General features: G+C 38.6%; 1 protein-coding gene across 2 annotated transcripts in view; it reads left to right on the top strand.

The window, feature by feature from the left end:
• LOC114659314 (collagen alpha-1(XIV) chain) overlaps positions 1-11,730 on the top strand; it is a 306,226-nt gene that overhangs the window by 103,648 nt on the left and 190,848 nt on the right. For both annotated transcript variants that reach the window (XM_051932843.1, XM_028811737.2), the window contains exon 6: positions 3,502-3,678. In XM_051932843.1, the coding sequence (XP_051788803.1) occupies positions 3,502-3,678 (177 nt within the window). The remainder of the gene's footprint in view (positions 1-3,501; positions 3,679-11,730) is intronic.

The raw sequence follows: 11,730 nt of genomic DNA, 5'->3' as shown, positions 1-11,730 counted from the left end.
AATATATCAAACAATTTTAAATTTTTGGCCAAAGGCAGAGGTTTAAAATGAATTCAAATTTTTCCAACATTCTACTATTATGTAAAAGTCACTTCATTTTTTTAAAAACTTATTTGATATGTTTGCATAGATACTAATAGCTTATTTTTATTATTAGATAACACTTTATTGATCACAAGGTGAAGTCCACTTGCTCCATTAGCAAAGTAGAAAATAAAGTATTTGTTCAAAATAGTATAAAAAAAAGGTGCATACAATTACAATAAATATGTGTAAAACCAAGACAAAAGTACCCATTATACATTTAATGTAGAGCAATCTTAAAGAAATATTGTTCATGTGCCAGTGGGTCAGTCACAATTTGCTTCTGTAGGGTGAAAGTAGTAGACATTATACAGTCTTGTGCCTCATAGTGAGCTGATGACTAAGATGACCCAGGATAACACATCATTAGGAAAATGGCGAGAATGAGCTACTATCACTTCTAATGTTACTCTCATCCTCTTTACTGCTGTTACCTCCAATTTATCTATGGTCACTCCTGTTTCCTGTTATGTAGTCAGTTTATTAAGGCCTATGTCTTCCCTTGAGTTAGTGTTACTGCCTTAAAAGACTTCAGCACATGGCATCAGTTTAGCTATTATGGACCTGTGTAACATTCTGCACATTTTAAAGGATCTGATTCTCCCCAGAAAGTAGAGCTTGCTCTGGACATTTTTGCACAGCCTATAATCAAACAGTCTACTATTCACATGGACCCCTCTGGTGTTTCAGTGTGTTTCTACATTTGGGCTAATGGGGGCATAAGCCAATGTATGCTTCTTTCATTTTCTGGAAATGAAGCAAGGAGTATAATGTCCCTGTTTTAAAGAGGAACAGAGTCCTGAAGCAAGAAAAGAGGTACGTTGAATCTTGTTTTTTTAATTGTTTAACATCCTTAATGTTGCTACTGTACAGCCCCAGAGAATTGTGTTCGAGTCATGCAATGTGTGAAGTCTGCGCATTCTACCCATGTTAATAACGTTCATCCTTTTTCAGCTTAAAGTTGTTTGATTTCAAACTCAAGGTGTTGCTGTTTCAAATTAGGCAGTTCATAGCCAGTATGTTTTTTAGGGTAGCCGATAGTTAATATTTAAATCTATATTGCTGAATTTTGTTGTATGATGATTATGTCAGCGTATCACAATGATCTAATGCCAGTTGAGACAAACCTGACAACAACACCTCAGTGTTTGATTGATTTTTTTTTTTGACGGGAATGGTGTGTAAACTTGAAGATCTTGCTAGTTAGGCAAGTTTATGTTAACGTTAGACAAGTGTTCACACATTAAGGAAAATTCTTTTATGACTGTACTAGAATTTACATGCCAAAAACATCTCATCCTCCAGAATGCCAGAGACCACTGTTTTCTCCTTTATCTATGTGATTTTCAACTGCAGGTGATTGTCCTTGTAGCATATAATAATGTCCTCCACCTCTTTTGTATACTATTATCACTTATTATTTAGTTGATGCCATTATCCAAGGTGACCCACAACATTTGGGATGCAATTGGTTACATATCTTTTGTTTTTCCAATTGGAACACCAGCAGGTGAAAGTGACTTGCTCGTGGCCACACAGTGTCAGTAGCAGGATTTGAACCCACTAACTCAGGCTCAAGTCCAAACCCTTAACCTCTACACCACACTGCCTACTCCTTCTCATCTCACTTACCTGTAAAGGAGGAATCATCTAGGAAATTCCGGGAATGAAATAAATTAAAATTGAACTTAAATTTGGATTGTTAGGAGGTGAAGATAAACGGAGAACAGACAGTTCACTGGAATGGTCCTTTTTTGCTGAACAATACCTCCAACACACAGTGCTGGAGTCTCACAGACTGTCTCCTATTAGTCAGATAGTCTTAGTTAGACAGTCAATGATCCAGGACACCGTGGAGACATTACCTGCATCATGTTAAGCTTATTATGTAACCGTAGAGGAATTATTAAAAGTAGTGAAGATATCAAACAATGTGAGCCATTTCAGCCAAGGTCTGAGCAAGGACTTTGATAAATGTAGATCCAGGTATTATCTGCTTCTATATGTAACTGTGTCTCAAATCTTAAACATGTAACTGGATTTTTGACCTAGGTGATGGCAATTTTTGATCTTTGCTACTTAAACTGTGAATGCAAGCCATCATTTTCATGCTATTCCAAAACTAAGTTGGTAGAGAGCAGCTCATTCTGAGTTATATCTTTACATTTCTAGCAAGCTTTTCTCATTTGATTTCACATTGTGTGAGATGTTCTGTCACAGTTAAGTATACAAATGTTGAACAACAATGGATCAAGAACAATATTTACTAGTAAACTAGAACTATTGCTTGTTGCCACCAAAAGTAGAAATGCATCTGTGAGTTGTAGCAGGTGTGCTTTTACATGATTGTGTATTGTGGTGAGAAATTAGTCAACAGGCAGAAAAAAGTTTAGAGATGGTCACCCTGTATACTGAAAAATCCGCAAAAGAAAAGAAACACATCTTTACATAAGCGGAGTTCACAACTGAACTGACTGACAGGTTGAGTTTGCTCTATAAATGAGGTGGATGAGAGGAAGAGGTGGAATCAGGGAAGCCAGAACAGGAACTGATGTGGCAGGAAGGTGGATTCTGGGTACCGGAAATGATGTCATCTGGGTTTGCCGGAAGTGATGTCAACAGTGAGTGGACCAGTGATGATGTCACTGAGAGGCAGGGCCTTTGGCTGAACTACAGAGGAACAAGAGGAGAGAGAATCAGGTGAGAGCACCAACCCCCGATCTAGCTGACTAATAGCACTGTTTGAGCCTGGAAACTGTCCTCCGTGCACACGTGTGTGACAGTATGTAATGTTTTCAGTTGTGGCAAAAGTAGTAAGGAGGAAAAGTAGCACAGAATCTGCATCACATTTTATGAAGTCACCATTCAGGATGAAGATATATGACATGGAAGTTTCATTTGGGGACTGCCATCTACTTTCTTTATGCATGATGTTTGACTGGATCAGTTTATACCCTCTCATAGTTTCAACTGAACAATGTTGACTCTCTTTCTTTGATTGTTTTTGGTAAAGTTAAAATTTTTGTCCCATGCATCACTTTAGGTTAATCTCTCTGTTTACTAGACTGCAATAAGGCCACTAACCAGTGGACAAAAATACTTTTTTTTGCTTGTATGTTCATAAACAATTTTGTATGTATTTTAACAAGTACACTGTGATGTAAGTAAAACTTTAATATGTTATTATTAACTTAACAATGGGCAATGACTGAAATAAATGGTTTGAGCATTTTTAGCTTTGGGAAAAATGACTGTTTGAACTATTCACAATAAAATTCTGTATACTTTAAAGTGGAACTGTACAATATATGCAATGTTTCTTTGTTAAACTTTATTAAAATTAATTACTCTCTAACTTTATTTTTGAGGTCACCCAGAAGTAAACTTTTTGTCTTAATTATTCATATCTACTTACAGCTAAAGAGTCACAGAGTGAAGTGCCAACAGATAAAACATCTAAAGGCCAGAAAAAAAATCGAACAGGAGGCAAAGACTCTGTGAAGGGGGAGAAAAAAAATAAAGAGAAAGAAAGCCAAGTGAAGGAGCAGCCAGGGAAGACGATGGTGAAGCAGGGAGCTGAAAGTAGTGCAGATCGTAAGTCTTGCCATTGTCTCTTTTCTGTGGATGAACTTATTACAATGAAAAGAAGACTAAACCACATTATACAAAGAAGATGACTAACTTTGTTAGACTATTTCCCCAACGTAAAGGAGTTACATTAGTCAGGATTAAACTATGTACATCGTTCAACAAGTGATTAAAGCCCTTAGAGTACAGTGATCCCTCCTCCATCGCGGGGGTTGCGTTCTAGAACCCCCTGCGAAAGGTGAAAATCTGCAAAGTAAAAACCATATGTTTATATGGTTATTTTTATATTGTCACGATTGGGTCACAGATTTGCACAGAAACACAGGAGGTTGTAGAGAGACAGGAACTTTATTCAAACACTGCAAACAAACATTTGTCTCTTTTTCAAAAGTTTAAACATGCTCCATGACAAGACAGAGATGACAGTTCTGTCTCACAATTAAAAGAATGCAAACATATCTTCCTCTTCAAAGGAGTGCGCGTCAGGAGCAGAGAATGTCAGAGAGAGAGAGAAAAGCAAACAATCAAAAATCAATAAGCGCTGTTTGGGCTTTTAAGTATGAATGTCAGAGAGAGAGAGAAGCAAACAATCAAAAACCGATTGGTGCTGTTCGAGCTTTTAAGTATGCAAAACACCTTGCAGGAAGCATATCGCTTGACAACGCAGCCGCAAGTAAGCCCAGCAAGGAAGGGAGCAATGTGAAGGTAGTCTTTCAGCATTTTTTAGACGAGCGTCTGTATCCTCTAGTGATGCGAACAGCCCCCCTGATCAAACCCCCTCCGTCAGGAGCAGAGAATGTCAGAGCAAGAGAGAGAGAGAGAAAAGCAAACAATCAAAAATCAATAGGTGCTGTTTGGCCTTTTAAGTATGCAAAGCACCGTGCAGGAGGCATATCGCGCAACAAAGCAGCCACAAATAAGCCCAGCAAGGAAGGGAGCAATGTGAAGGTAGTCTTTTAGTGTTTTTTGAGGAGCGTCCGTATCCTTTAGGGGTGTGAACAGCCCCCCTGCTCACAATATATTTGAGGAGTTTTATTTAATACGTAATACGTGCTCTGATTGGGTAGCTTCTCAGGCATCTGCCAATAGCATCCCTTGTATGAAGTCAACTGGGCAAATCAACTGAGGAAGCATGTACCAGAAATTAAAAGACCCATTGTCCACTGAAACCCACGAACCAGCAAAAAATCTGTGATATATATTTAAATATGCTTACATATAAAATCCGCGATAGAGTGAAGCCGTGAAAGTTGAAGCGCGATATAGCTAGGGATTACTGTATTTCCAAAAATGTATTATCAACTGTTCATGAGAGTGCTTCTCCTTTATAGAGCAATCGTATACCTTAATAGAAACATATGTTTATACCTGAACAGCTTACACCCCAAAAAATGCCACTGTAGAACACTTTATTGAAGTCAGTCACAAAGTTCTCCCAGCTCAAGTCTGTTTATCTGGGTGTGAGGTGCCTTGAATTGTATAGGTTAAATAATATATCGTTATTTGGAATACATACATTTCATGTGTGTTCTGTATCTACAATGATCTGGGTAAATGTAGGATGATAGGAAATGGGAGGCAGGAAATGCTGAACACATAACCAAAACAGAAATGTTTTTCAATTGACAGAAAGTCTCCTTGGCTAGTGTAGAGGTAAGAGCTGCTGCCACGTAAGCAAAAGGTTGTGGTTTTGAGCCTGGGCTCTCCTGATTTTGAGTAGTGAGCTGCTATTATTATTATTATTATTATACTGTATAATAAAAACATACATTTGATTTAAAGTCTTCGAACTGTGACAAATCATACCTAGCAGAGGAGATGGACCTCATGCTGGGAAGGCCACACTTAGATGTGTGTTCGCTGGGCTGTACAATGAAATAAATAGCATCAGAAAACACAGTGGTAAGCTGCCTAAACATACAGATAATCATGTGTCAATAACAGAAATAGATGAAACGTTACATCAACAGTACAACACAGACTTTCCAGAGCACAGCTGCAAAGAAATGTTACAGGAGGACATCAAATTCATGTACATAGTCTCAGAATCTGCAAGACTGGTAGGTGGCCACTACTGTTTAAATTTGCCTTTAAGAACATGAGACACTTAAAATGCCAAAATCACTGTATTGCAGAACAGCATGCTATTGGACTCAAAAGAAAACTGAATTACATTTCAGGTTTTCATGAAGACTACAAAGCTTTCATGACAGATATAACAGATAAAGGTTATGCTGTCAAGGTAGCCACAGAAAGCCTAAATCATAATGAAGGCAGGGTGTGGTGCATTCCACATCATGGTGTGTACCATCCAAAGAAAAATAAGTTTTGAGTGTTCTGTGATTGTACAGCCACCTACTAAGAGACTTCTATTAATGAACAATTACTGATAGGTCATGACCTAACTAATAACATACTCTGGCATCTTTACAAGATTTAGAGAAGAACCAGTGGCATTAATGGCAGACATTAAATCAACATTTTACCAAGTTAAAGTCCCAGATAAGGAAGCTGATCTTCTTTACTTTTTTAGGTGTCTTGAACATAATCTAAGTAAAGACTTGCAAGAATTGACAATAACAGTTCATCTTTTTGGTGCTACTTGCTACCCAGTTGTGCTTTTTTATGGATTGCAAAGTAAGCCAAAGATGCAAGAGAAACACTTCCTGGGGAAGTAGTTAACACCTTGCTTCATTATTTCTATATATATGACAGTCTAAAGTCAGTCGCAAAAGAAGAACAGAACAAGCAATAAAATTGGCAAAAGATCTCCAAGCTCTATGTTTCAAAGGGAGATTGCACCTGACCAAGTGGGTGAGTAATAGCAGAACAGTGTTATTGTCTATTCCTCAAGAAGACAGAACTCTTGAACACAAGGATTTAGACTTGAGCTATAACCTGCTCCCAACAGAATGTGCCCTGGGCATCCAATGGTGCACTGAAACAGATAGTTTCAAATTTCAGATAATGTTACAAGATAAGCCCACTACAAGATAAGCCCGCTATAAGGCGTGGTATTTAATCTGTTGTCAGTTCAATATATGTCCCCCTTGAATTTTTAGCATCAGTTATGCTACCAGCAAAGTTTATTTTAGGAGACTTGTGCAAAGAGAAATGGGAATGGGATGATAAAGTGCAATTCAAGCATGAAAAAGTACAAACTGACAATAAAACCAAAACCAATTTCTCCAGAAGACTTGGCTAAAGCCGCAGCACAGATTATCCACCTCAGTCAACTACAAGTTATAAGAATATCCAGAAGAAATAATGGCTTTAAAAAATACCAAAGTAAAAAAGAACAGTTGGATATTTAAACTGGACATGATCATACAAGGTGGAATATTGAGAGTCAGAGGCAGACTCAAGAAAGATGCCATGCCAGAAGAAGCTAAACATCTTGCAGTCCTCCACAAATGTTCACATATTGCTTCTCTTACATTGCAGCACATACACAGGGAAAATCATTTCAAGCTGCACGACATGTAAGTCTGAGGTTGTATGATTGTATGAACAGTATTTGTGGCTAATTTGGCTAAAATGTTTTAAAAATTATAGAAGGACTCTATACTGTCAGTGTGACAAGTTTTCAGTTCCCATTCATCAATGTTCGATAGCAGAGTGGAAAACTAATTTTCTAGAGGACTGTTCCCGTATATTTTTGTTTTAAGCAAATTTTTAAAAAATCAGTTAATGAAGCTTTTTTTTGTTTGTTTCTTTTCTCCCAGGGCTGAATATTTTTCCAAAAACTAACTTTTTTTAATAAAGAACACAAAGCAATGGTTTAACATATCAAATCAACAAAAAATATTTACTTTTGACAAATGTTACTGTCTTGCATGTTGTATGAGCCTGCATATTATATGATTTCACATACATGTTACACAGCAAAGTCCTGCAAAGTATGATATCGCTCAAAGCAGCCAGTTGTATGCATTGCCACATTGCACTGCTTACAATATGTGTTGCACTGGTGCTTCCTTTTCAATTGTCTGTTGCTGCACTTTCTCACATATATTGTTAGAGTGTACTGTAGAGAGACAAGTCACCCATTTGACATCGTGCCATGCCACTGCCACCAAGTTTTCTGCCCGCATGAAAACCGGATTGTCACCTCTTTTCATCTTCCGACTGTCTGGCTTCATCTGTGAAGGCCTGTGTCTCCTGTTCACCCTCACTGTGCCACAATCTCCAATTCCCTTGCTCTGTAGCTCCATGAACAATTCTGGGCATGTATAAAAATTGTCCATGTACACAACATGACCCAAATGTTCATAGCACTGAAGCAGCTCCAGCACAACCTGACTTGTCAAGGGATAGTTCTCTTTTTGAAAGAAATACTTTCCTGTATAAGTAATTACTTTCAGGCAGAAACCAGTGTTTGCTTCTGCCAGTACAAAATCCTTTATGCCATACTTCGTGGGCTTGTCTGGAATATATTGGCAGAGAAAAAGCCGTCCCTTGTCTTTTATCATAGATTCATGAACAGACAAATCACGGCCAGGCTGATAAAATTGTTTATATGTTGGTTCCACAATGTCAAGCAGGGGCTGAACTTTATACATGGGGTTATAGCCTGGCTCACCCCTTGAGATTTGCTTCTGGTTATCACAGAAGTGAATAAAACTTTGCAGCAGCACATACCTATCACGCGGCATAACCTGTCCAAAGACATCAGGGCACAAAGCACATTTGGACCAATGCTCCCTGAAGTTATATCACCAGTCTAGTCCCATTTCTATTTGTAATGCCACAAAGCCCTTCATCTCATCTTTTGTTGTGGGTTTCCACTTTGAAAAACGAGAATGTGGTATAAGCGCAACCCGCGATTCAAAAAAATTGTTCTGCATACCTGTTTGTCTTGTCTGACAGTAGCTGAAAAGCAGCATCAGAAGAGAGCAGCCTGAAGTGGTCCAGCGGCTGGTAATCTGTCATGTCCAACAGCAAGCCATGCTGTCTTGTGAAGTCTGGTAGTCAGTTTGGCTCCCACAGATCAATGTCTGGGTATTCCTCCCACGCAAACCTTGCCGTAGGTGCATCAGCTGTGCGAATGGGCTCAGCTGGCAGCCGATCAGCTGGGGCAGCATCGGCTGAGTGTCCGATCAGCTGATGCCAGTTCCTCACTCTCTTGCTCAATCTCCTGATCACTGTCAACAAAATCAGATTCTGAAAAATCAGAGTCCGACTCAGCAATAATGTGCAAAACATCGTTTTCTGAGTATTTTCTTTTCTGCAATCGCTACGCTCCCTCGTGAGATGTTGATGCCATCTTGCCTTTGTTTACATTTTGTAACTCACGCACACGCAAGGATTAGATGCCGAGTCAATGAGTCTAACAGTCCTCCAAGCAGAGAGGGAATGCCTGTGACGTAACAGTGAGTTTTGTCACCATTAACAGCTGATTGTCGCCCTCTACCCCTGGATGTCGACTTATGTTGAGATGTGCCCTCAACCCCTCCTGTCAACAAACATCGACATCCGCCCTAAAAGAGTTCATTGTAGTACATGGTTTATTAGTGCTCACTTTCTTCTACATGTGTTGTTCTAAAGTTGTAGATTTTTCTTTCCTGAAAGCTTCAGCACAGTATTTTCTTAACACTAGAATTACCAGAGTCTATGAAAAAACTCGTAGATCCGGCCCACCTTAAAACCGTTCGCACCTCTCCGCCAGTGTCTTTTGTCATCTAAATGTGCAGATAAAGACAAGCTGTAAGCAACCGGCTATTCCATCCCCCCACCGACTTAGAACGTGCACAAACTTCTCCCAGCTCATGCTTTGATTATCTGGGAGTGAAGTGGAGTTTTAGAGTGGAAATAATAGATTGTTATTTGGAACACACGCATTTCATGTGTGTTCCATTTCTACAGTAATCTGTGTAAACACATTGTTAAAACAGAAACTTCATATTTCAGTAATAAATGTTACAAAATGTAGGAAAAAACTATAAAATGTGTGAAGCCTGAAGTCCAAAGATCAAATAAACTTTCACAAATGGTTCAATAGTGATGCAACAGCTTCTGTGGCGTAGCAGTAAGATTTGCTGACTTAGCAGACTTTCTGTGCCTCAGAGACCCGAATTCGATTTCCCGCTGGGGAGAGAATGTTATTTTTTTTCTTTCTAACCTTCGCCGCTCTGCCTGCCTGCCTGAACTCCCTGTCTATCTATATAGTAATAACAGTAATTTTATTATTATATAGCAGCTTCCCTGTCTGCCTATCATATAGTGCCTTTCTTTCCTATTTATCTATATATCTATCCCCTTAGCTGTTTTTTTATATATCTATTATACAGTGCCTTCCCTGTTTATTTATATACAGTATCTAGTGACTTCTCTACCTGTCTGTCTGTCTGATTGCATATAGCGCTGAAAATAAACACGCGGTCACTGATTACAAACCGCAAGATGAAAGAAAGAGACTACATATATATATATATATATATATATATATATATATATATATATATATATATATATACATATATATATATATATATATATATATATATATACATATTAATAAAAGGCAAAGCCCTCACTGACTGACTGACTGACTCATCACTAATTCTCGAACTTCCCGTGTAGGTGGAAGGCTGAAATTTGGCAGGCTCATTCCTTACAGCTTACTTACAAAAGTTAGGCAGGTTTCATTTCGAAATTCTACGCGTAATGATCATAACTGGAACCTATTTTTTGTCCATATACTGTAATGGAGGAGGCGGAGTCACGTATCGCGTCATCACGCCTCCTACGTAATCACGTGAACTAAAAACAAGGAAGAGATTTACAGCACGAGTCAAACGCGGGAATGAAAGTAAATGACGTTAATTTTTGAGTGTCTTTTAATACTGTGTAAGCATACATATTAACACATGTGCAATTAAACGTGTGCATTTACGGGGTGATTTCTCAGGCTTAAAAGCTCGCCTTTTACTAAAAAGGTAAATGCAAACTGTTTTCATTCTGAAGGGCACAAACCACGTTAGATTTCACACGTTAAATGCGCAAAAATGTCGGTACACCAGATAAATAAGCGTTATCATATTATCAGTTGTATTGTATGCTTACAATACATATAGAAATGTGTTAATCGTTAACTAATATTATGGGATGGTGTTTTTCGACTCGCGCCTTGATTTAAACGATTGCATTTCTTGGTGCATTTGCGTAGCTTATTGTCAATATCTTTACACCTCTTTTTAAGACTTAATTTAAAATGATTTTCTTTTCTTCTTACTTAAAATTTAAAAGCAATACTTCACCGCTGCTAAGCCCCTCTAGCGCTGACGTCCGAGGTTCGATTACCGTAAGCAAGTGCAGTGAGTGTGTACGCCTGATGAGCCAAGAATAAGGGGGAAAGACGTGTCGCGTACTCTTTGCATTATTTGACAGTAAACTATTTTCAACCATTCTATGATCTGCTTCTCACAACTGAAGGCACCGTGGCTGATGTTACCTCACTTGCTGGCCAACCATAAGCGTTACCTGGTAGGTAACCAGCCACTCACTTCACTCCCTTACGGGAATCGAACCTTGGACGTCAGCGCTACAGGCAAAGCCACTAAAATTGCGCCACGGCGTGTGGTTCGTTTATTTGACAACATGTAGATCGGGGTAATTACATTCACGGCATTCATAGTCTGATTCACAATCTGATTGTATGGGTGGTTACCTACCAGGTAACGCTTATAGTTGGCCAGCAAGTCAGGTCGAAGTGATCACTCGAGGGAAGGCAGCTTCACAAAAAAACAGATCCTTAACAAACTGTTATTAGTATATTTTCCCTCAATTTAAAAAGGTTTTCTGTTCTTCTTAATAAAAATTTAAAAGCGGTACTTCGCCGGTGCGAAGCGCGTGGATTTGACCGACTGACACATACAGACATATTCATGAATGCAGGTACTTCGGAAAGAAAGTACCGTGTAAACCTAAAGTTTAAATTAATTTCATAGACCTACAAAAGGTTGCCATTCATTTGAGGCAAGATTGCTTTTCTTCTGTACAACTATACGTTGCATTCTCAAGAGTGTGCTTGCACGGCTTCGGATATAGATATACTGT

The sequence above is a fragment of the Erpetoichthys calabaricus genome, chromosome 10, assembly GCF_900747795.2.
Source record: "Erpetoichthys calabaricus chromosome 10, fErpCal1.3, whole genome shotgun sequence".
Classification (NCBI taxonomy): domain Eukaryota; kingdom Metazoa; phylum Chordata; class Cladistia; order Polypteriformes; family Polypteridae; genus Erpetoichthys; species Erpetoichthys calabaricus.
Note: the sequence above shows the minus strand (reverse complement) of the source record. Positions and strands in the feature narration are given on the sequence as shown.